Consider the following 26,990-nt stretch of genomic DNA (forward strand, 5'->3'; position numbering starts at 1 on the left):
CATGCAGCTGCACTGCCCTGATCAGGAGCCCAAGGTGTGCGCTCCTCACCCCCACCGACCCTCTGTGAGCCGCGCTGCTGCAGCACGTGCCATCGTGAGACCAGAGCCACCTCCGGAGTGCGCCCTTCTCTGGGAGCCAGTAGTCACTGCACCTTTCCAACACTGGAGCTCCATCTTCATCGTGCCAGGCCCACATGGGTGGCTGAATGCCACAGCACCGCTGTGTGGAGCTTGGATCCAGGATTACCTGTGACTCTGATCACAGCAGGAAAACCAACCCCCGCTGCTGTACGTCCAGCCAGAGGAACAGGCCGCCAGTCCCATCCAGGGCAAACCTGCCTTTGAGGGTTTGTCAAACTGCTGTGCACCCTCCCCCAAGTCGGAAAGGCCCCTGAGCCTCAAAACAATGGATATGCACTCCCTCCACCCCCTCTCCCCCAAGTCTGGCTATGTGTCCATGCTCAGGACCTGAGAAACAGCCCCAGGTGCCCTCATCCCCTGCAGATACAGCCCGGGCCTGCCCAGTGGTCCTGCTCTTCCAGTAAGGTCCTGACAAAGTCTTGCAGGCCACTCCTGGTGAGCACGCCCCAGGCCAGCCAAGCAGTCAAGAGCCCACATCCTGGGCTTAAGAAACAGCCCCTTGGGCCACCGCTAGCAAACACGCCCTCAGGCCAACCAAGCAGCCACGCAGCTGTGTCCTGGGCCTCAGAACCTCCCCCCCAGCAGACATGCCCCCAAGTCAGCCACACAACTGTGTGCCCATGCTCCCAACCAGAGTAACAATTCCCTGTGGCCCCAACCCCAGAGAGCCAGACCCTAAGTTGGCACCGACTGTGTGCATCCACGTACCCTGACCTGAGAAACAGCCTGGCAAACCAAGCCCTGGCAAAGCCACACCACCGTCCCCACACTCTTAGCTTAGGCCACTAAAAAATTTGCAAATGCCACTAATGTGGATTATAGCTGAAGAAACTACAGAGACACTCACTATTGCATCTACTAGAACCAAGGCCAATGTACCTCACCACACTGACACCCCAAGACCCATTTGTACAAATAAGTCTCCCCACTAAACCTACTCCATAAAACTAGTAATAGGAGACTTTTCAACCAGGTGCACAGAAATTAACGTAAGGACACAACTATGAAAAAGCAAGGAAACATGTCCCCCTCAAAGGAAAATAATTCTCCAGTAACAGACCATAATCATAAGGAAATATATGGAAATGCAAGAAAAAGAATTCAAAATAATAATCTTAAGGAAACTCAGTGAATACAACAGCATACAGATAGACAATTCAACAAAATGAGTAAAGCGATTCATGATTTGAGAGTTTTTTTTTTTTGAGACAGAGTCTCGCTCTGTTGCCTGGGCTAGAGTGAGTGCCGTGGCGTCAGCCTAGCTCACAGCAACCTCACACTCCTGGGCTTAAGCGATCCTACTGCCTCAGCCTCCCGAGTAGCTGGGACTACAGGCATGTGCCACCATGCCCAGCTAATTTTTTGTATATATATTTTTAGTTGGCCAGATAACAAAGCTCAGTGCTCTGGGAGAAGTAATTTGTAACTAAGAACCAGCACAAAAGAAAAACCACGAAAGAGGGAAAGAGCATAAAGCAAGCACTTTTCCTTCCATTTTGCACTGGCAGGATGTCGACACCCACGCCTCCGTAGGCTGCCTGCTGCGGGCACTGGGCTGTGTGCTGCGGTCCACCTAGATGAACACAACTTGAACTGTGCCCTCCAAGAGCTCGTATCTTAGGAAGGGAAGTAAGAGAAGCACAAAACCTAATTCTGAAGGGAGACTGTCACTTTGCTTATGAGAAATAGAAGCAAAGGGCTAAAGCTTTTCCGGAGAAAAGGGGGAGGAGCTTGAAAGGTATGGATGCTGGTTTCATGGGTGAGATGGCACCTGAGTCAGGATTTGGAGGTGAGGTCAGATACGGACATGAGGAGACAAGGACGACCCCTCTAGGAGAAAGCCCGAGCAAAGGCAGACGGCAGGGCCTACGATGGGCCATGGGGGCTGGCAGATGCAAGAGAGCAGTGGCAAGTGAGGCTGGAAAGGCGAGCTGGCCTCAGTCACGGAGGGGTTGGAATGCCACTATTATAAATGGGATGACACCCTTGATCTTGGAATTTGGATGGATCCATAAGCAGCTCCATAAAAAGTGTGGCAATGGAGGAGACAGACACTATTAGGAGGTCTCGCCAGGAGGCTGTTGACCTTGTCCATGCTATTAGATAGATACATGCATGTAAGCAAACGCACAGATTACATGTGATTTAGAATTTGGTTTAAAATTTGACATGGAGCATACAGGTGAGACAGAACAAAGTGGATACCTAGAAAATCTGAGAAAGCAATTTCAATGAGCATTTATGCTTTGAAGACCAAACAAAACTACAGTACTCTAGTTTTGCATGTCTAATATCTAGATGGAAATCATATCAATAAAATAGCCACTTTAGCAGACTCAATCTTTAGCAAGGTCTTCCTTAGGGTGAGGTGATACCACCCTATGAGTAGATGCCACCCAGTGATTCCATTCTGTCTCTTGGAACTACAGTCCCAGTCTAATACTTCCTTATCCACGTAAGCTTAGCTTCAGGGGAGCCCCCTCGCCCCTCCTGCTGCCGAGCAATCCTGCTATATGCCCCAGCCCTGCCCCCTTCCTCCCCACTCTCCTAGATGATTGTTTCAAACCTTCCCTCTCGTGGACCTCCAAGAACGCATCCCTAATCTTCACTCTCAGCTGATGATTTGCTTTCTATTTCCCTGAGAAACAAAACTGAACGAGAAATCTTGAGATGCACAGTGACTCTCTTACAGGTCTCTCTTACACCCTCACTTCCTTGATGATCTCATCCAAGCTCATGCAATTTACAATTACAGCAATTTACTGGGATGTGATGGTTCTCAAGTGTGTTTCTCTGCCCGTACCTCTCCCCTTACCTCCAGAGTGGTATAATGAACTAACACCAACAGGGTAACAGCCCCACATAGGCAGCTTAAATTTATGTCCAAACTAAACCCCAAAAACCAAAAACCTCCACTCACAGTCTTATCCATCTCAGTCAATAACAATTCCATTTTTCTAGGCCAAAACCCCTATGGCCTTATCTTGTCTCTTTCCCTCAGTATATCCTGTTAACTCTACCTTCCAAAAATGTCTCCAATCCAGCCACTTGTCACTCCCTCCACTGCCTCCATCCTGGCCCACACCAGCATCACTTTTCCTGGATTATACCACAGCTGCTTCCCAACTGATCAGGCTGCATTCTACGTTCATTGTTTAACACGGCAGCCAGAGGGGTCCTATGAAACTTTAAGTAGGGTCAATTATCCCTGTACTCAAGACATTCCAGTGGTTTTCTATCTTAGAGGAAAAGCCAAAGCCCTTACAAGGGTCTCAAAGGTCCTAAACTGTCTGTGCCCACTACTGCCCCCACCCGCCTGTGACTCTGTCTCCTCTCTCCACTTCGCCCACTGGTCGTTTGCTGTTCCTCTAACACATGAGCACGTGTCTGCTTCTGTGCCTCTGCGCTCGCTGTTCCCTCTCCCTGGGATGCACTTTCCACAGACACGCACGTGGCACACGCCCACGAATCAGTTTCACAGTGAGCCCTTCCTAGACCGTATATTTAAACGGTAAAGCCTTCCCAGACACTCTCTAGCCTCCACTTTATTTTCTCTGCAATTATTAACTATTCATTTTACTATTTTTTTTCTATTTCTCCTTAACAACTTCCCAAACATACATTCATTATAAGAATGTTTGTCTGTTTTGTTCACTGCCCTATCCCTAGTGCCTACGATAGTGTCTGTCATACAGCAGGCATTCAGTAAATACTGGGTGAATGAAGAAATGAATCCTTTCAAAAAAATATTTTCAAAGCATGCACTCCCTGTTGCTTCAGCCAAGTCATGTCCCATAGTTTCTGACACTTCAACACTGAGGAACTGGACACCGTAATCTCACCAGTGCCTGGTAAAGCAGATTATCATGCTTTCTGCTTTGGGTACTCACTCTCTCTTGCTAGAACTTAAAATTAACTGGCTCTGTTAACTGTCACCCAACAATCCAATCTTTAGTACACATCTACTATGAAAACCATTCTGTAACTATGTAGTTGCTACTTTATTTTTAGATTTAAAAAAAATTTTTTATTAAAGCAAATCTTTTTATCTTCATGTAAATGTAGACTTTCCTTTAATCTCATTGATTTCCAAATGAATACAGAAAGAGAATGTCACGATGTCATTTTTGACAGCTAAAGTTTAATGCTTACAGTGTTATCTTAAACTCAATTTTTAAGCTCATGTAAATTGAACTGGGGGCTAGTTTTAAAAGCTCTTTTAAGAATCTGGGAAAGGGGAATCTTGACTATCCCTCAGGAAGATTCTTTAGGGATATGTTAATGTCGATACTGAATTCCATTAGGCTCATCTGCTACCAGTCCAATTAAAGATATTTATCATTACTGCCCTTCTGAAAAGAATGTAAGGAGTTAGCATGGAGCCCCCTAAATACAAAATCAAATTGGTTTTCAGAGAAGTCTGCCTCTGTTTAGGACTCCTCAGTCTCACCTTCACCTTCAGCCCCACTTCTCCTTGTCTAAGCGCTGTCGCTTCTGTGGAGTCAGGCGGACAGAGGACTGAAAATGAACAATTGCACCAGTTCTGCTGAGATCCGAATCAAACCCCTGATATCCCTTTCCTATTGTCTCAAGTCCAGCCTGACTTTGAGAATTAATTCTGAAACAGAAACATGAATTAATTTTACCTTTTCTGCATTAAATATTTCTAAGGTTTTATTTTAAAATAGAATTTTTCTTTCCCCATTGTTAAATGTTTTAAAACATGTTTCATTCTGTGACATTAACAATATAATACGTTTCTTCCTCACATACACGTAAATGTTTCCAATTTTCATATTCATTTTTGCCTCTTAACTACTCTCTTTCCTCATATGAATAATAGTAAGTACTAACTTTGGATTTAACAATTCATCTCCTCAAAGGTATTGTACTGCACTAAAAAAAAAAAAAGTGAAATTAGATCACCTCACTGGTTTCAGTGGCCACACCAAACTCTATAAATTATTTCTTAGATTTAAATGTTTAATAACACTTTTAAAAAATCAACATGCAACATTAAAACTCTTTGAAAATTAGACTAACATGTCAGAGTAGCAACTCAAAGTTGTCTCAGATTTATTTATACTATATACTGGTCTTTTGTTGGTTTCTTTGAACATTTAAAAGACCAATTTGGTTAAAATAAGGTCATTTAAAATAAATTCCAATACCTTGCTTTCTAGTTTTTAGCCAAAAACACTTTTTAAAAGTACTTTCCAAGTTATTGTCTAGGGTTAATATATAGATAACCTGTGCCCCCCTAACTATGGTTTGAAGTAGGCTTAGGTTTTAAATAATGGGTAGGCTGAGGCAAGAGGACCACTTGAGCCCAGGACTTTGAGGTTGCAGTGAGCTATGATGATGCCACTGCACTCTAACCTGGGCAACAGAGGGAAACTTTGTCTCAGCAAAAATTTTTTTTGTATGGTTAGTGTTTGTCATATGATTCTGATCTATCATGGTCCACACAAAAATCCACACAGCATTCATCACATAATGTACTTCCTGGCGAGTCTGTCTGCATTATTGGACCACTAGATGGCAGCATTAGGCTCTACGAAGGGACCAAGCATCTTCCAAGCCATTTTGTTCATTTTTGTTCTTTCCTCTTCCCCATCACAGCATCTCATCACACATTCTGTGGCTGACTCCCTGAAACAGGCAGTCGGCTTTCTGGCAGGGAAGATCCTGCAACCAGGGTAACACAAAAGCGCAACACGCAAGTAGACGGTACTGTCGTGCAGCAGGCCAGGCAACTGCCGAGTATGCCAAGTGGCAAATGAAAAACCAAAATCGCAATTTGACCCGTCATATCAAACAGCTGAAATACTGCCTATGTTATTGAAACTAATGATTTTGTCAAACTGAAAAAGTACTTAAGATAAATTCTGATCCATTTTTACCTATTTTGATTTTTTTATATTGTCCTTCTACCTTGTAACCTTGCAAAGCTTACTTATTAGTTTTAGTGGTTACTTTTTAGATTCTTAATGATTTTTCATGTAAACAATATTTCCTGTAAACAATCATGCAAAGAGAAACATTTTTACTTTTATATCCAATTTCATACTCTTAAAACACCTTATTGCACTGACTAAAATCTCCAGTAAAATGTGGACTATAAGTGGTAAAAGTACAATATATATTCTTGCCTTGTTGAAACTTTTAAATGGAGCAGGTGGTGTTTTCATTTAATGTAATTATTATCATTCAATTTAGGTTTATCTCTTGGATATTTGTTTTCATTACATCTAATTGTTTTCTCCTTTCCTGACCATTTTTTGGCTTAATCAAAAGTTTTTAGAATTTCATTGTAATTAAACTACTCACATTTTAGATATACTTTTTTATAATTTTATAATGGTTGCTCTATGGATTACAAGAAGCATTCCATAATTTTTCACAGTCTACTCAGAGTTACTGTTGTTCTACTGCATATAAAATATAATAACCCCTCAACTATAATTTCGTTTACCCCATTCTGTCCTTTATTCTGCATCAAATATACTATATCTACATACATTATAAATGGCACAATATGTTATAGTTTTTGCTTTTAAATAAAAAGAAAATATATAGTCTTCTAAAATTTACCCACATATTTACCAGTTGTCTTAACACGTGATTACTAATGGGGAGAAATCTACTTGGCAAAGGACAAAGATGTGGCTAAACATCCTGCAATGCACAGAAGAGCCCTTGAGAGAATCACCCAGCCCCAAATGTCAACAGTGCCATGGATGAGAAACCTGTCTTAAGATATGTATACTGTTTTTATCTGGTTGCTTTCAAGAGTATCTCTCTATAACCATAGTTTTCAGCATATTAACTATAATGTGCCTAGGTAAAATTTTCCTTTTGTTTATCCTGACAGCAAGAGGGTGTCTGAGCCTATTAGATCTGTAAGTTTTTTGAAGCAAATGTAGAAAATTTTTGACCATTAGTTTCTCAAAATTTTCATGCCCCATTATCTTTCTCCTCTTCTCCTGGGACTCAATTTACATGTATTTTAGACTGCTTGATATCTTCCTGAGATCCCTGGGAATCTCTTCTCTCTGTTCTTCAGATTGAATTATTTCTTTTTATTTACCTTTATTGAACTTTTTTTTTCTGCTTTCTCCAATCTTCTGCTATGCCTATTCAGTGTATTTTTTTATTTCAGATATTATGGTTTTCTGTTCTGGAATTATTCAGTTTTTTTTACATTTTATATTTCTTGGCTGAGAGTCCTTATCTGTTCATTACAACTTTATTTTCCTCTAAGCTCCTAAACATATTTATAATAGCTGCTTTATAGTTGTCTACTAAGACCAATAAATATCTGGATCACCTTGGGGTCAGTTTTTACTAATTTACTTTTTCTCTCAATTGTGAGCTACACTTCTCACTTCCTCAACTATCTAGCAATTTTTGTTTGCTGGATATATTATCTTCCCCTGAAAAGTGTTGATCTTTGTTCCAGAAGGAGTTAATTTTGCTCCTTCCAACTCCAAACTCTGTTCCCTCTGTGCTGGAGAGTAACTTAATCTCTTCTCAGTTCTTTCAGCCTTTCGGCTGTTGTTTCTACCAGGTCCCCTGGAGACTCCCGCACACAAATGTAGTTCAGAGATCAGCCAAGTAGACTGTGAGGCTCCTTCCAATGAAACACCCTCTTTTCCAGTATTTCCCCCCTCACTATACAGCCTTGCTGACAGTCCTGAACTCTGTCCTCTGACTCCTCAACCCAGTAAGACCATCACTTTCTGCAAAGTCTAAGGAGTGGTATTAGGCAAAAAGCCACAGAAACACAAATTCATACAGGGAAGTTTTCCTGTTTCAAGGGCTAATTCCCCTTCAGTTTCTGCCTGCTGCTGATCATTCTCCAGTGCTTTGGAATAGTTGTTTTTCTGTCATATTTAGTCCAGTTTTAATAATGGTTATCTGTAGGGAGATAGTACAATATAAGCAGCTTCACCAATACTGGATATGCCAATGTGGATTTTTAAATTTGATAGTTTTATTGGAAATAAAGATTATTTTATCTATCGATGCTTGGCACATTCATGTCTCCTAATCCACTATACAGTTTCTCTGAGACATTACTTCCAGGCCTGAAGAAACTTCTCCATGGTATAATGAAAATGGAGGCTTTGGAATCAAGAAATCATTTACTAACTGTAGGAACTTAGAAAGATTACTTTCCTCTTTATGCTTCTCCACCTGTATTATTGAGATGGTAATTTACATCTCACAGGGTTGTTAGAAATAGTAAACGCCTACATTGCAAAGCATATAGCAAGCGTTAAAAAGAAAACAAAAACTGTTGGTTTTGTTCCCTTAGATCTCTTCCTCCATTCCAGCAGTGGAAATAGAAGGCATTCCTAACATATGACCACCTTTTTCTAGTTACTTTATTCCATTAGTAACATTTAATTAAGATTACTTTATAGGATGAAAGAACACAAGAGAGAGAGAAGAAATCTCACTTTATGAACAAGCGTGAGGTAGAGGCAAGGACTGTCGAAGGGGACACTGCACCCAACTCCTCCACTGCATCTCTGGGCAAGCAAGTGCAGGGGAGGACACTTGGCAATGCAAGAGGCATCACTGTCACAGACTTTCTCCAAGTGTCAATGAGTCTTTCTATGGATATGTTAAATATATGATAAATCACAGTCATCTAAAAAGCAAAAGTGCCAAGAAAAGTGAGACTAATTTCAAAAGTGAAATAAAAGGTCAGTACAAAAATTAGTTTTTAAAGTTTAAGTCATACATTTAAGTTTTAAGAATTTAAAACTTCTCCTGTTCATAAAAGTAAATTTTGTTCCTTGTAAAGAAACAAAAAAATTGGAATTGTACAGGACTATATTTTGTAAATTTTATAAATTAACAATAGATTATGAAAAATTTACCATGTATTTACTTTTTGTTTTACATGATTTTTAATAATTGCATTTTATTGAGTGGTGTAAATATGACATAGGTTGTTTGTACTCAGTCTTATGCACTGTTGGAAATTTAGGTTTCTAATATTCACTATTTATTAATTCATAAACAATTTTATACATCTCCAACAATTTCCTTGCCTTTTGTCAGCTATAAAGATAATCAGGATACAACTGGTGTCCTTATCTAAGTCATTACTTAAAATGTTAACTAACAGAGGAACAAAGATGGAATCTCATGAAACAACATAAGAGAATGCCTTTCAGGCTGCATCAATTCATGGTCACTGTTCTTTAAATATAGGTATGCTGTCTCCTAATTACATCACCTTTCAACCATATTTTTCCATCTTGTCTCAGGTATACAAGAGACTTTATTATATATTTCACTAATACTTAGCTGTACCATTTTAAAGAATTTGACCTGTGTTTCTAGTATCCTATCATAAAAGCATAATCAGGCATCAATTATTCTAAGTGAATCCACAGTGGTTTTCTTTAATAAATTGTTAGATACAGATGAGGCAAACACACAGTGGCTCCAAGGAAATCAAAGTGGAGGCACTGCTCCAACGAACAGGATAGAGCTGAGAAGCTGACTGCTCTAAGAAAAAAGAAAGAATCAGAACTGCTAATTATAAAACTCTCATGATTCCATAATCACAGAGTGCTAACATGATATGTACTCTCAGCTTAAGCCACTAAGAGTAAGATGAAGAAGAAAGGGCCAAAGGAAAACTGATATATTTCAGTAATGACACAGTACATCTTTTGAATATAATACTACTTTCATGTTATTGATCGACTAGTTTAAAAGTTAGCACAGTAGTGCCTGTAAATATCATCATCTTTCTACATTGATAATCAGTAGTGAAGAACAGAGGCATTCCCTTGGGTTTCTTAGGTCTACAGTGGTGTAACCAGAGGTTAGCAGAGTTTTGCTACAAAGAACCAGACAGTAAATATTTAATCTTGCAGGCCACATAGTCTCTATTGAAACCACTCAACTCTTTCACTATAGCATGACAGCACCATGGATAATGTGTAAGTGAATGGACATGGCTGTGTTACAATAAAATTTTATTTACAGAAATAGGTGGTGGGCTGAATCTGCTCTGTAGGCTGCAGTCTGCTGACTACTAGTGTAAATATCTAATGCAAAATGATACTAAACAATCTCCTGAACACATTCCAAAGTTTCAAATGGTGAACAAGAAATATTGTATAGATCAGTGCAACTTTACTTTCCTATGATAATATTACAGGAATCATATTCAGTGAACTCAATATATAGTTGAATCAATTTTTCCACATATCATCAGAACCTAATAATCATTTACCTGTGCATAATCACCAAAAGCTGGAGAATAAGCAATGCACTTTTCCAATGCGTGTTGTGATTCATTTCCCTGAGAGATTGCATCCAGAATGTTGTTTGCAATTCCAGTCTTATGAAGAGTGGTTTTACTTGTGGGGGCTAAAAGCAAAATCAATACATTTGCTTTATTTAGGTTATTTTATTATAAACAGAGTGCAAAACTCATTAACTCACCATATTTGCAAATGAAACACAAATTTTAGTTTGCCAATATATATCTGCATTTATTTTCCCCAGGGGGAACAATATATACAGTATATGATATTGTCTCATTCATTTGAAACAACTAAAAATAAACAATTGTCCTATGGGTAAATAATTTTGATGGAAACATTTAAAGTAATATATGTCTAATCTTTAAAACAAGGCATACAAAATATAAATTAACCATTTTTGTGAATGCAATAGTTGTCACCATCAATTTTTAGACCAGATCAATACATAATAGGTATATTAGAGGCACATTTAAATTTTTTTCTGGCTGTTAGAAAAACTACAAATTAATGTTTGGGTTCCAGGAGACTTCATAAAATAGAGGATGTATATTAAAAATGAAATTCAGCCAGGCATGATGGCTCATGCCTGTAATCCCAGCATTTTGGGAGGCCAAGGTGGGAGGATCGATTGCTTGAGGCCAGGAGTTCTAGACCAGAGTGGCAACACAGTGAGACCCTGTCTCTACAAAAAATAAAAAAATTAGCTGGGCATGATGGTGTGAGCCCATAGTCCCAGCTACTTGGGAAGTTGAGGCAGGAGGATTGCTTAAACCCAGGAGTTTGAGGTTGCAGTGAGCTATGATGACGCCACTGCACTCCAGCCTGGGCAACAGTGAGACCCTGTCTCAAGGGGAAAAAAAAGAAAAAGAAATTCATCTTTCATATCTTTTCATTCAATCCTATTCTTCTTCCCATAGGTAATAATTTGAAATTTATTTTCTCAGATTTACTTTATGCATTTATGTACCCAAATATGTACATGTGTGAATATACAGCTTTAAATAAACATATATGGAATAATTATATGCATACATTTGCCTTTTCTATTTAAAAATATGCTTTAGGCCAGGCGTGGTGGCTCACGCCTGTAATTCTAGCACTCTGGGAGGCCGAGGCGGGAGGATAGCTCAAAGTCAGGAGTTCAAGACCAGCCTCAGCAAGAGCAAGACCCCGTCTCTACTAATAATAGAAAGAAATTATATGGACAATTAAAAATATATAGAAAAAATTAGCCAGGCATGGTGGTGCATGCCTGTAGTCCCAGCTACTCAGGAGGCTGAGGCAGAAGGATTGCTTGAGCCCAGGAGTTTGAAGTTGCTGTGAGCTAGGCTGACGCCACAGCACTCTAGCCCGGGCAATGGAGCCAGTCTCTGTCTCCAAAAAAAAAATTTAGATTTAAATTTAAAAAATTAAAAAAAATAAAAATATGCTTTAGAGATCATTTCATGTTAGTATACATAGATATTCCTCAATTATAAAAATAAATTACAAAGTATTCCATTTTATGATGAATTATTCATTTATGTAACGATTCTCCTATTGATAAACATTACGGTATTTTCCAGTTTTTCACTATTGACAACCAATGTTTCAGTGAATATCCTGTGCCTAGAGCACATCACATTTGTGATTTTTCTCTTCAAACTGTATTTAAACAAACAGTTGGTTTACAGTAAGTGGAGGCCTGATGGAGTCCCCCCAAAAGTAACTGAAAATTCCATTTCTGCAAATTATGAGTTCATACATTTTGGGAGTATCCAAATACTCTGGATATATAATACTTATTGGTTTAAACCTCTGGTTTAGAAATATGATTCTGTATGTATTGTAAAGAATTACAGTATTGCCAAATAGTTCCTTTGTCCAATTATTTTCAATCATGATTCCGTAACAATTTGATAAATTTGTTCTCAATAAAAATATTATAAATGATATTTTCCTTAAATAAAATAGTACACATTTTTAAGTGTCTTAATTTTAATTCTTCTTTCAACTTAAAGAATAATTCAGTCCTTAATTTGGTCAACAGTCATTATTTGATTCCATTAAAGTTAAAAATTAAAGTAAAACTCATTATGGAAAGTTTTCAGTAAAACTTCAACATATGAATACTGAGCCTTCACTTACATGATAAGCACACACTGGGCAACACGCTTGCCAAATTCAAGTATGGATTTTTACTGAGTCGAATTTCTTTTGGTGGTTCTCCCAACAGTGAAGTCTGATTCTTAGAGGCAGCCTATTTACCAAAAACAGAGAGGTGGTGCTTAATGAGAAATATAAGAAAATCAAAATGCAGAAAGAACACAGAAATATTTATTTTTCAATAAATTTAGCCTAGTGTGATAAAATTTTGTGGAACCTAATCTTTGATGATATAAACTTATGAAATACTTATGGAGGTTGACTAAAATTATCACATTTCACCTGCTATTAATTTTTCAGTTAGATTTTTTTTTTGTTTTTTTAGAACTATTCTAGAACCGCAGAACTTTAGAACTGAAAGAACTAAAGGCCATTTTGTACAACCTTCTCGCTTGAACCAGGAAAGAATTCATTTTTACAAGAAGAAACAAATTCTATACCTCATTTCCAGAAATACCATTATCAACATTTTTATTAAGGTTTTTATTTTATATTTTATGGCCACAACCAAATGACATCCATGGACACGGGTTATTTCCACCTTTTGGCTATTGTGAATAATGCTGCTATGAACAATAGTATACAAACGTCTTTTGGAGTTCCTGCTTTATAAATGTCATCATGTAACTAAGTATTAATGATACTGCTAAGGTTTTCCAAATTACAAAATTCTGAACTTAGTTTATATCTTATTCTTAAAATATTTTTTAAAACCATGCATATCACAAGCTTTTCAAAAAAGTAAATATATGAATAAAGAATTCCTATTTATTTTATAATAGACATAAAATACTCATTTTATACAAAGTAAAATTATTTTACTTACAAACTAACAAGTAATTAAGATGGTCCCAAATGTCAACAAGTATAACTTATCAAAAGATGAATTTTTTTGTTTGCTCATTTATAACAAGTTTTTTTTTTAAATGTGATATTTTCTTCAATTTTGAGAAATTGAAGAAAAAGTAAATGTAAACTATGAAAGTCATTTCATTGACATAGCACTTACCTAGTTTGCAATGCATATTTATATGCTTTAAGTACATTATTGATTTCCTTTGACATCTAAAAATACTTAAGATTGCTTTATGATACTCCATATGTTATACCATCTATAAAGTAACTACAAATTACAATACCTAGTATCAGAATAATTTCATTTAAGATAAAATAAAAAAGGAATATATATATGTTTGCATGTCTGTGTACATGCATACGTGCACACACACAGTTTTCTTACCCCCGAACTTACCTCTGTGCTTTTTGGCTGGCTTTGCTGCTGCTTGTGGTGTCCTGCCAGCAAGCCTCCAGCAGTAAGATTTGGAAAGGTCTGAAGATAAGGCTGCGACCCTGAGAAATTTCCTTCTGCCATTCCCAGTGTGGCTGGCTGTTTCTCCTGAGTATTACTGTGCCCAGCTTGTCCAGCTTGCCCAGCAAGGTGCTGATTTGGAAAGAACGGTAACATGCCCATTCCAGCTGTTATAGTTGTTTGAGTTGGAATCAGATTAGATGCTGTAGTGAACCATAAATGCAAAAAGCTTTTAGTTAGACAAAACTTATTCACAATAGTCTTTTTGATTTTGTTAAGTTATGGACAAAATGCAGAGAAATCAACTTTGTATCTATTAGAGAATAGTTAAACTCAAAAGGTAAAATTAGAGGTTATAAATTGGGAATTTCCTTTATGAAAAAACAAAACCTACAATATTGATGATCTTATTTTTAACAACTTTCAGGATAACAACATTAAATTTTTTAATTCCAAGTTTTAATTACATATTTTTAAAGTTGATAAAATTGAGAGCAAAGTTTATGCTCTTTTTGGCATTTAAGTCATATCAGTATTTTTTTATGACCAGTCATTGCAATTTGCCTGCTTCCGAATTTGAAGAGAATTAAGTCTCAAGTTTAAAATGTTCTTTGGCACTTAAAAATTAATAGTTTGACTGAATCCAACAATAAATTTGGTTAGCCAGCTTCCATCAGTTCATGAGAGCTGATTGTGCATATCTCTTCCCAATTGTCAATTTCACTGTTTTCATATTGGCAACCTGAAATCAGCCATGGTTGAAGTATTCACACACATAGATGCATAAACACTACAAATCAAGGTTTTTTGTTTTTTTTTAACCTAGAGAGCTGACTGGTAAACACCAGCATACCACTGGTTTAAAAAAAAAAATCAATATTTGCAAATAGATAAGCACTAAATTTAATACACAAAAGTATTGTTTTTATTTATAGGAAATAATAAGTTCTGAAAGAAATAAAGGTTTTAATAGGAAAATTCTGAACCATTCCACTTTTTAAAAATCTAGAGGTCAAAATTAAATGGAAAGAGCTAATTTTGATAACTAAGTCAAATTTACATTTTACAAATTCACTAAACACATTTCTTCAATTACTTGTAGTGCTAATCATTTAGAGATGGATACTTTGGTTCTCCTATCTTTTTTAGCAACATAATGGACACTTTGAATTTTCAGTGTTCTTAAAGCAGCACATATTAAAGCAAATGGCTTATCATTTAATCCAACAAAAATAATACACATTTACACAAGCTTTTAGTCTTAGAAAATTTAATTTTCTGGAAGAACAGATCCTATCATACCACAAAAATTTCTTCGCTGGTTTAACTTTTGCCTAGTCAATTTCAACAGTCAGAACTGTCTGACTTTATTTGATATCTGACTAGTTGGTTTTATGGATAAGAGGTTCAGTAAGCTACCCATATTTAACTGACTTTTTTTTTTTTTATTACAGGTGGTACTTCTATTTTTACTCAGCATGATCACTTTAAGCAAATTTCAATTAAGTTTCAAACTGAAAGTGCCCTTCAAAATCACATTCAAATAAGAAATCTTAGTATAATACCATGTTCCTGTTTTGCTGCAAAAAAAATTGTTCTGGCATGCTTTTTGTAAGCACTTTTTTTTTGTTGAGACAGTCTCACTCTGTCACCCTGGCCAGAGTGCCGTGGCATCAGCCTAGCTCACAACAACCTCAAACTCCTGGGCTCAAGCAATCCTCCTGCCTCAGCCTCCCGAATAGCTGGGACTACAGGCATGCGCCATCATGCCTGGCTAATTTTTCTATATATATTTTTAGCTGTCCATATAATTTCTTTCTGTTTTTAGTAGAGACGCTCTTGCTCAGGCTGGTCTCGAACTCCTGAGCTCAAACAATCCGCCCGCTTCGGCCTCCCAGAGTGCTAGGATTACAGGCGTGAGCCACTGCGCCCGGCCTGGCATGCTTTTTGGAAGTACATAGTACATATATTATTTTTCTTCCACTCCTAATTTGGAGATCACATTTTAAAGATAATATAAATAAATAAACTTTAAATTTATAAATATTAGATATTTCTTTTCTAAAAGCTAAGAGTTTCTTATACAGGCAACATTAAATGGACACATAAGTAATGTGCTGTCAGCCCAGTGGGCAGCATGTCAGTCTTCAACAGATCTATGTCTCTACCTCATACAGCTGTGAACCGGCATAAAATATTAAAGCATATCCAACAGGGAAAGTCTTAACTTGGCATGGAACCAAGTCTATCAATAACTTATCAATATTAAAAACAGAAAAGGGTTCTTCAAATTTTAAATGACTAAATAAAACTCAAATTTGACCTTCCTGTAAATAAAAGTAGAATATGGGTAAACCATCTGTAAATCTCAAACTTGACTGTTTACTGACTTCTCAGTAAATACACATCATTTACTTTTATGTGCTTCTCCGTGATGTCCCAATTCCTTTTTCAGTGGAAGCACTGACCCTATTCCTAGTGCGGTTTGAAGTACCACAGCTGGGGGTTCTCCAAGTAAGCCAGGTTTCTACAAAACAAGAAAAAAAGGAAAGACCTTTGACCATGGCGGTAAGAGGGAACCTAAAAAAGACAACACACATAAAAATTCATAAACAATTTTATCAACAGCCTGATTCTAGAAAAGGAACAAATTGATTTCAAAACAAAAAATAATACCATACTTACATTATTAGTATGAATATTCTCAAACTTCATTAATTGTTGCTGTGCCGGTGATACACGAGAAAGATTCTGAAGGAATAAATTAGAAGTATTACCCATGAGTGAGCTCTGTGAAAATGATAAAACATTAAGTTAGTTTAATTTTGAAAAGCTATCTGTTATATAACCCAATTCATTTTAAAGTTCAATTCTCCAGGCGATCTGAGTAAAAGCAATAGCTTCTCACTATATAATATTTCACTTTCCAATTTCAGGCAAAGCTAATTAATTCTTTCAATAATATGCAGGAGATGACCATGTGGTCATGAGACGAATTCTACATTCTTTCCTTCTTTCATCCTTCCTCCCTTCCTTTCACCCCCCTTTTTGGCTTTAATGACAGTGATGTTCTATTTATTCATTTACTTATATATTTAATCATTCAACAAAGATCTACTGAGCACTTTCTATGTATCATGCACTGTGCTACACAGTGAAAAATGCAACAATATGTTCTGCCCTCATGAACCTTATAGTGCCCTGAGGAAGGGAGCCATTAATTAAGTGTAATATAAAAACATATAATTACAAATCGTAATAGACGGTTTCCTTGAGGAACTCACTCTTGCACTGAGATCTGAAGGCTGTGCAGAAATAACCAGGTGAAGTCTGGGGGAACCTAGTGGTGTTGGAGTGGGGAGTATTGCAGGCAGAAGGGACAGCAAGAGCAAAGACCTAAGAAGGAGAAAACTAGGTCCCTTAGGAGGATCAAAAGCAGGCCACTGTAGCGTGACAGTGATGTGCAATGAGCTGAGAGGCAGGAGGGGACAGCTTGCACAGGCCTTGAAGGCAAAATTAAGCATTTTGGTCTTTCTCTTAAAACAGAGGGAATATTATCAATACTCTGAACTCCCTCTTTCACATCACTCTTCACACCTTATTGTAATTAATCGTTTAATGTTTGTTTTCCCTACAGGTTGGAATTCTGTAACAACAGAGACTATGAATGTCTTATTCAATGTCATAGCCTCAATGATTAGTAAGTACACGTCAGATTCTCAAAAAAATGTGTTGAGTAAATGAATGAAGACCCTAGAATGTACCACCAAGTTCTACATTAGATTCGAAGGATAAAAGATAAAAGATAGGCCTTTCCCTTAAAAAGCTGAGTTTAGGACTAGACATTCATTCATTCAACTTACATTAAACTTCTATCATATACTAGGCTTGACTTGTAATTAGGATTCTATATTATTAAATAGTACCTGAAATTAATGAGTAATGTTTACCTCTAAGATTATGGACATTTATATACACAAACACATATACTTACTTGAAAAAGGTAAGAAAAATATGCTTTATTCTCATATATATGAATTATTTTTATAACAGTAACTAAATTTTAAGAATTAAAATTTATTGATTTTTCTTTCTATGAATACTTTTTTAAGATGACAGAAGCAGCCTTATTTTGAGTAACCAATTTATTATCTAGAAAAAAATACACCATAAAAATATACTGCTTCCCTTCTTAAAGCCCTACAAATATAAATCAATAAATATTAATATATAGAACTATGTGGCTTTGATTAACTGAATAGGATCTCATGGACTCATTAAGTTATGAAGTTAGTAGCCATAGTTGTTACTAAGGCTTTTATTTAAAGTAAAATATTCAATTTAACTTATTGAGAATTTTAGGTGTCAAGAATAAGCAAAATGTTCACTCCAAATATTTGATGCTTCAGTGCTCAATGTACCTGATGTGCTTTATTCAAATGTAAAAACGCAGGTGAGATGGATGGATTCATCAGATGCGGCAAGCTGTGAGGTGTTCCGAGAACTGCTTTGAGAAAACAAAAGTAAAAACTGTATGAGATATATGGAATTACAAATAAATAAAACAAGCTCCAAAAAGGATAAATGAATATTTCTTTACACTTTTAAGAAATTCATTAGAAGTTCAATGATATACTGACCTTGTCATTGGTCAAAACTGACAGGCTCCTTTCCTTGTGATTCAACTCTGAAAATTGTTTTAAAATTCCAACACCTTCTGCCACATTGTAAAAATGCCAGACCTAGGCTTAATATTCTCCAGCATTTGGTGAAACAAAACACATGCATCTTTTAGTAAGTATAGTACTAACTGAATCTATGTTATTTGCACAGTGGTTTCTTAGGTGTTTCAGGGATTTTGGCAGAGGGTAGGGATGGAGAACAAGAAACAACTCTTGTCCTTGAAAAGCTTATGTGAAATCTAATTAAGATAATATATGTATGCAAAAATATTTACAAAATAAAAACAAACAAAACTGTACACAGAGGTAACAGGAATAAATGGTAACCACACTCTTAATCAAGTCCAATAGTCCAAATAACAGAGTACATTTCAAAAGAGATGTTTTCAGAATAGATAATATAGAGAACAAAAAAGAACCATGAGATTAAAAATATATAAGAAATTCCATCTAATTATTATAAAGTAGCTAGAAATACTCATAATGTAAAAAATTATGTATGTATAATACACAAAGTATTTAGTGTCCAGAAAAGGTCCTGCTAATAGTTTTTTGTAACATACATGTAGAAAAATAGAAAACACTGAACTATGAAAAGTGAAATAAATAAATGAATGAAATAAATCCTTTTTGCAACCAAATTTTTAAGTATCTATCCAAGTCTACATTGGGACTTCCTTAGAGAGCAAGAATGATACAACATCTTGGTTTCAGGTACAGAATTGTACCAGTTAATCAATCCACAGGACTGTGTAATTCAACAGATTTCAATATTCTCTTTAGCAAAGGAGGAAGTACCCAGACTGGGTGGGAATGGAGGTAATGCATAAATTAAGGAGAGTTATGATAATGTGAGGATATATGGAAGGGGACCCTTTTAGAATTCTAACACCTACTTCAACGTGGAAAAAAGCCATTCCTGGGTAGAAAATTGGCACATAGAAGGAACTCCCTTGCAAGCAATATGTTAGGGAATTAACTGTAGAAAATTAGAGAAAATATTACTTGACTTATAAAAATAACTTGAGTGCAGCCTCTTCAATAAATGGTACTGGGAAAACTGGATATCCATATGCAGAAGAATGAAACAAGACTCCTATCTCACACCATATACAAAAATCATCTCAGAATGATTAAGGACTTAAACATAAGACCCAAAACCATAAAACTGCTAGAAGAAAACAGAGTGGAAATGCTTCAGGACATTTGTCTGGGTGAAGATTTTATGGGTCAGACTTCAAAAGCACAGGTAATAAAAGCAAAACTAGGCAAACAGGATTATATCAAACTAAAAAGCTTCTGCACAGCAAAGCAAACAATCAACAGAGTGATGAGACAACCTCTAAAATGAGAGAGTATATTTGCAAACTATTTATCCAACAAGGGATTAATATCCAGAATATACATCGAATTCAAACAACTCCACAGCAAAAAACACAAATAATCCAATTTAAAAATCAGCAAAGGATGTGAATAAACATTTCTCAAAAGAAACATGCAAATGGTCAACAAGTATAGGAAAAAATTGGTCAGCATCACTAATCAACAAGAAAATGCAATTCAAAATCACAATGAGATACCATCTCACCCCAGTTAGAATGGCTATCATGAAAAAGACAAAAAATAACAAATTTGGACAGGATATAGAAAAAAGAGAACTCTCATACATTGTTGGTGGGAATGTAAATTAGTACAGACATTATGGAAACCAGTATGGAGGTTCCTTAAAATATTAAAAACAGTGCTACCATATGCTCCATCAATCCCACTATTGGATATATAACCAAAGGAAAGGAAATCCACATATTGAAGACATATCTGTACCATGTTTTTGTAGCACTATTCGTAATAGTTAAGATATGGAATCAACCTAAGTGTCCATCAACAGACGAATGGATAAAGAAAATGTGATGTATACACAAAATGGAAAACTATTCAACCATAAAAAAGAAGGAAATCCTGTCATTTGCAGCAACATAGATGAGCCTAGAGGACATTAAACCAAATGAAATAAGTCAGACACAGAAAGATAAATACTGCATGTTCTCACTCATACACAGGAGCTAAAAAAGTTGAGTTCATAAATGTAGAGAGTAGAATTGGGGTTATTATAGGTTGGGTAGGGTAGTAGGGAGGAGAGGATTTGGAGAAGTTGGTTAACTAATACAAAATTATAGCTAGATAGGAGGATTGAGTTCTAGCATTCTACAGCACTGTAGGGTCCACTATAGTTAACAATAATCTATTGTATATTTTCAAATAGCTAAGGATCATTTATCACAAAGAAATGACAAATGTTTGAGGTGATAGATATGCTAATTACCCTGATTCAATCATTACACATTGTATACATGCAACAAAATCACTCTTTACCCATAAATACGTAACATTATTACATGTCAATTAAAATTTTTTTAATTAAAAAAAATACCAAGTAGAACGATACTTTCTAAATTCTGGAGTTGAAGTTCAAAGAATGGGGTTTTTTAAGACATATCACCTCCTTACCAAATTAACAACCACCTGGGGCAAAACATCTAAATTGCAAAGCCCTAGATGTGTCATCTATGAAAGCTAACTGAAAATATCCTTCCTTGAAAAATTATTATGGGAACTACAAATAACAGATACCAAAGCACTTTTAAAACTACATTAATCTAAGGTGTTAAATTATTAATGAAGCAGCCAGTGGTAACACTGCAAATATGAGAAAAGGATTTTCCAAGATAAAATATAAACCTACTTGGCAACTTAAAAGATATTTTATTAAATATACACATTTATTGATATTTAGATATAGACAGATATGCTAATACTAATTTTTAAAAACTGCTGGCTAAATTAATATAAACAAATTCCCAAGCAAAAAATATTACCAAGGATAACAATTGTGATTTTATTACCATAAGCGGGCCAGCTCACCAAGAGGATGCAACAATCTTAAATGTTTGTGCACTAAATAATAAGGCTTCAAAATATATAAAGCAAAAATTTACAGAATTAAATGAGTAGACAAATCCATAATTATGACTAGAAATTTCAACAACCCCCGTTTTTCAGATAGTCACTGTAGTTTGTTGTACAACAGTGAAATATATTTTTCTTCACAGCTTTTACTAAACACAATTAACTCCCAGTTTATAACAACAACAAAAACAAAACAAACAAACCCCACCAGAGAAAAACAATCTGGAAATGTACACAGCCTCACATCTACCTGCCCTTAACCTTAGCTCTTGGCTTAGACTACCATTGTGCCCCATACCTCCCCTCAGTAATTAATAGAGTAAGTTGACAGAAAATTAGTAAGGATATAAAAGACCTGAACAGTGCTATCCACCACTTGGATCTAATGACATTTACCCAACTATAGCAGAATGCACATTTTTTCCAAGCACACATGGAATATTTACCAATATAGTCCATATTCTGGGCCATGAAACAAGTTTAAATTCAAATTTATAAATTTAAATCATACGAAGTACGTTCTCTGACTACAAGTAAATTAGTTATCTATAACAAAAAAAAAAAAAATCTGAAAAATCTCCAAAATTTCGAACTTAAGTAACATAAATAACCCAAGGATCAAAGAAGAAACCAAAACGGAAACAAGAAAGTATCTTGAAATGAACAAAAATTATAATTAACATATCAAGATTTGTGAGATACAGTGGTTAGAGGGAAACTGGTAGTCCGAAACACAAAAAAAGAAAGGTCTCAAGTAAATAATCTCGTTTTACTTTAAGAAACCAGAAAAAGGAGAACAAATTATGCCCAAAATAAGCAGAAGAAAACAGAAAATAAAAATTAAAGCAGAAGACAATGAAATAGAAAACAGAAAACAACCAGAGAAAGCCAATGAAATCAAAAGCTGGCTTTTTGAAAAAGTCAGTAATATTGATAAACCTTTAGCCAGACTTCAGGAAAAAAGAGAGAAGACACAAAGGAATACTATGAACAATGCCATTCCAATAAATTTGATAACACTTACACAAAGTAGATAATTTCCTTGAAAGACAAACTACCAAAGCTTGCTCAAGAAGAAAGATATACTGAAATAGCTCTTATATATTGAAATTGAATTTATAGTTAGAAATCTTCCTTAAAAAATTCAAGACACAGATGACTTCACTAGTAAATTGTACCAAATATATAAGGAAGAAATAATAGCACTGAACACAGACCAGGCATGGTGGCTCACACCTGTAATCCTAGCACTCTGGGAGGCCGAGGCGGCAGGATCACTTGAGCTCAGGAGTTCGAGACCAGCCTGAGAGTAAGATCCCATCTCTACTAAAAATAGAAAAAAATTAGCCTGGTGTGGTGGCGTGCACCTGTAGTGCCAGCAACTCGGGAGGCTGAGGCAGGAGGATTGCTTGAGCCCAGGAGTTTGAGGTTGCTGTGAGCTAGGCTGATGCCGTGACACTCTACTCAGGGAAACAGAGTGAGACTCTGTCTCAAAGAAAAAAAAAAAAAAAAGTACTGAACACAAATTCTCACATGACTGAAGAGAGGAAATATTTCCCAAATCATTCTATGAGGTCAGCATTATCTTCATGACAAAATTAGAAAATATAAGGAAAGGGAGACTATAGACCAATATGCTTCATAAACACAGATGAAAAAATTCTAAACTAAATCACAACAAATCCAACAATACATAAAAAGGATTATAATATATCATGACTAAGAACGATTTACCTTAGGAAAAAAAAGGTTGGTATAACATTCAAAAATCATCAAGGTAGGCCGGGCACGGTGGTTCATGCCTATGATTCTAGCACCTTGGGAAGCCGAGGCAAGAGGATTGCTTGAGGCCAGGAGTTTAAGACCAGCCTAAGCAACACAGCAAGACCCTGTCTCTACAAAAAATAAAAAAAATTAGGTGAGCAGCAGTAGCATGCGCCTGTAGTCCCAGCTACTAGGGAGGCTGAGGCAAGAGGATCACCTGAGCCCAGGCAATGGAGGTGTTAGTGAGCTATGATCATGCCACTGCACTCTAGCTTGGGCAACAAATGAGATCCTGTCTCAAAACAAACAAACAAACAAAAATCATCAATGTAATGCATCACATTAACAGCCAAACAAAAAAAAACATATGATCATCTCAATAGAGAGAATAGACAAGAGAAAAGCATTCAACAAATTCCAGCAATCATCATGATAAAACTTAACAACAATGTAGGAACAGAAGGTAAATTCCCCAACTTGATAAAAGAAATCTATGAAAAAAGTATAGCTAATGCTTAATAGCAGAAGAATGAATGTTTTTTCCATGAGACCAAGAACAAGGCAAGGACATCTACTCTGACCAGTTCTATGCACAACTACACTAGAGTATCTATCTATTGTAAAAAAACGAAGGAAAGAAATAAAAGGCATAAATGTTGGAAAGGAAGAAGTAAAATTATTTTTATTTGTAGATGACATGATTATCTATATAGGAAATCCTAACAAAAATCTACTAGAAATAAGTGAGTTTAGCAAGGTTGCAAGATATAAGATAAATATATATAATCAATTCTACTTCTATGTACTAGCAACAAGCAAGAGTACATTGAAATTAAAAGCAATGCAATTTAAAATAACATCAAGAAATATGAAATACTATAGATAAATCTGACAGAGGATGTATAAGATTTGCACCCTGGAAACTACAAAACATCGCTGAGAGAAGTTAAAGAATGTCTAAACAAATGGAAAGTTATATTTATGAATCAGAAGCGTTAGAATTATTGTCAATCCTACTCAAATTAGTATATAGATTCAACACAACCCCAATAAAAATCCCAGCAGACACTGTTCACAGAAATTCACAAGCTGATTCTAAAATTCATATGTAAATGACCTAGACTAGCCAAAACAACTTTGAAAAAGAATAAAGTTGTAGAATTTATACTAACTGATTTCAGAACTTTATTATATAGTTGCATTTATCAAACATATTTTTACATAAAGACAGCACTGGTATAAAGACATATTTAGATCAATGAAAAGAACAGATTTCAGATACAGACCCATACATATATGGTGAGCTGATTTTTAACAAAGGTGTCAAAAAATTCACTGGAAAAAGAAAATCTTTTTAAACAAATGATGCTGGAACAACTATAGAACTATATGTTAAAAAAAAAAAAAAAATGAACCTGGACTTCTTCCTACTTCACACCAGAAACAAGTATTAACTCAAAATGAATCACAAATCTAAATATAGGGAATAAAATTATAAAGCTTCTTGAAGACAACATCTGAGAAAATCTTAGTGACCTTAAATTTGGCAAAGATTTCTTAAATGTCACACAAGAAGTATAAATTATAAAAGAAAAAAAATAATAAATTGAACTTTGTCAAAATAAAAATTTTTGCTCTTTGGCTGAGTGCAATGCCTCATACTCATAATCCTAGCACTTTGAGAAGCTGAGGCGGGAGGATCACTTGAGACCAGGAGTTCAAGACCAGCCTGAGCAAGAGCAAGACCCCGTCTCTACAAAAAAATAGAAAAATTAGCCAGGCATGGTGGCATGTGCCTGTAGTCTCAGTGACTTGGGAGGCTGAGGCAGGAGGATCGCTCAAGCCCTGGAGTCTGAGGTTGCAGTGAGCTATGCTGATGCCACTGCACTCCAGCCCAGGCGACAGAGCAAGACCCTGTCTCAAAAAAAAAAAAAAATTGCTCTTCAAAAGATACTGTTAACAAAATAAAAGGACAACCTACAGAGTGGGAGAAAATATTTGCAAACCATATATCCAACAGAGAACTTGTATATCAAATAAAGAACTCTTACAACTTAATAATACAAACAACTCAATTTTAAAATGTACAAAATATTTGAAAAGACAAGTCACCAAAGATGATACAAAGATGGCAAACTGCACATTAAAAGATGCTCAAAATCATTAGTCAAAAGAAATATTCAAATTAAAACCACAATAAGATAGCACTATATACCCAATAGAAAGGCTAAAATTATTAATAAAAAAAACCAGCATACCAAGTGTTTGTGGGGATACTGAGCAAACTGGAGCTGCTAGACTCTGAAGGTGAGAATATAAAATGGCTCAAGCACACTGGAAAGCAGCTGGGCAGTTTCTTACAACTTAAACATGTATCTGCCATATGACCCGGCCATTCCACAACTAATTAGCTGCCCAAGTGAAATAAAAGCATAAGTCTACATAAAGACTAGTATACAAACATCCATACCAATTTTGTGTGTAATGGGCCCAAACTGAAAATAACCTAAATGTTTATCAACAAATCAATGATTAAGCAAATTATGGAATGGCTTACTACTCAGAATAAAAAGGAAAAAGCTATTAATACACGCAACATGAATGAATCTCAAAATAGTAAGCTCAGTGAAAGAAGCCAAATAGTACACACTGCATGATTCCTTTTACACAAATTTCTAGAAAATACAAACTATAGTGACAGCACATTAGTGTTTTCCTGAGGACAGGTTAGGGGGATGGATTACAAAGTAGCAAAAGGAAACTTTTGCGGCTTTTATATATGTTTGTTATTCAATTATGGTGATGCTTCGTGGGTGAATATATACATCAAAATGTATAAGGTTGTGGACTTCAGATATGTGCAATTTAATGCTCATTAATTATACCTCAATAAAGCTGTTTAAAAAATACCGTTCAGATTATAAGTGATTGTATAATAGTTAAATTTGTAACAGATACACATAAAAAAGAAGTCTAGAATATACCCATTATACTTTATTTTTCAAGGTAATTAAAAGGTCTGGATTGAGGAGAAAAGATCAGCTTGGTTGGAGTAACATAATCAAATTGGATCTAGGAGGGAAATCAATCTGATGGCAGTGTGCAGAATAGTTTAGACAGAAAAGAAGGCAGACAAAAAAAGGAGTTAGCAATTTATAGACTCGACCATATGTGAATAACAAGGTATACATAAGTTGTAGGACAGAGATGTAAAGGAAGGAATTTAATCAGTAAACCAATATTAGAGTGCCTTTAACTATAAATAGCAGTTCTGTTCTGGCTGCTTGTGATGAACAAGACAAAAATACCTGCCTAGCTAGAGGAGTTTCCTTTCTACTTGGAGAAACAGGCAATAAACAAGTAAACTTATAATATATGTCAGTTATTTGAAAAATGATACAATGAAAAAGAAAGAGGGCCGGGGTATAAAGAATTACAATTCTTTATCATTAATTTAGTTTGCTCAGAGAAGGCCTCTACGAGGACTTCAGGATATAGTAAGGGTTAGGATATAATAAAGGGAAAACAATGGAATTTATTGATTAACAAGACACTTTGTCTTTCCTCAGCATGAAGAAACTTCCACACATTCTCCAGCTTTGCATATGCTCAAGTGAGGCAGGGATTTAATCCTCTGCGCTTGCCACCTACACAAAGAAAAGGCTATGCTTAGTGAAATAATTT

At 35.9% G+C, this 26,990-nt stretch overlaps 1 protein-coding gene across 6 annotated transcripts in view; it reads right to left on the minus strand.

Annotated features, from left to right (window-relative positions):
* Positions 1 to 26,990, minus strand: part of RAVER2 (ribonucleoprotein, PTB binding 2) — a 72,691-nt gene that overhangs the window by 2,451 nt on the left and 43,250 nt on the right. For 4 of the 6 annotated variants that reach the window (XM_045547837.1, XM_045547836.1, XM_045547835.1 and 1 more), the window contains exons 6-11: positions 18,315 to 18,400; positions 16,579 to 16,683; positions 16,309 to 16,420; positions 13,837 to 14,096; positions 12,567 to 12,678; positions 10,406 to 10,542 (exon numbers count right to left, since the gene is read on the minus strand). In XM_045547837.1, the coding sequence (XP_045403793.1) occupies positions 10,406 to 10,542; positions 12,567 to 12,678; positions 13,837 to 14,096; positions 16,309 to 16,420; positions 16,579 to 16,683; positions 18,315 to 18,400 (812 nt within the window). The remainder of the gene's footprint in view (positions 1 to 10,405; positions 10,543 to 12,566; positions 12,679 to 13,836; positions 14,097 to 16,308; positions 16,421 to 16,578; positions 16,684 to 18,314; positions 18,401 to 26,990) is intronic. The other 2 variants (XM_045547839.1, XM_045547840.1) reach the window with 1 other exon arrangement.

This window comes from Lemur catta, chromosome 3 (assembly GCF_020740605.2).
Source record: "Lemur catta isolate mLemCat1 chromosome 3, mLemCat1.pri, whole genome shotgun sequence".
Classification (NCBI taxonomy): Eukaryota; Metazoa; Chordata; class Mammalia; order Primates; family Lemuridae; genus Lemur; species Lemur catta.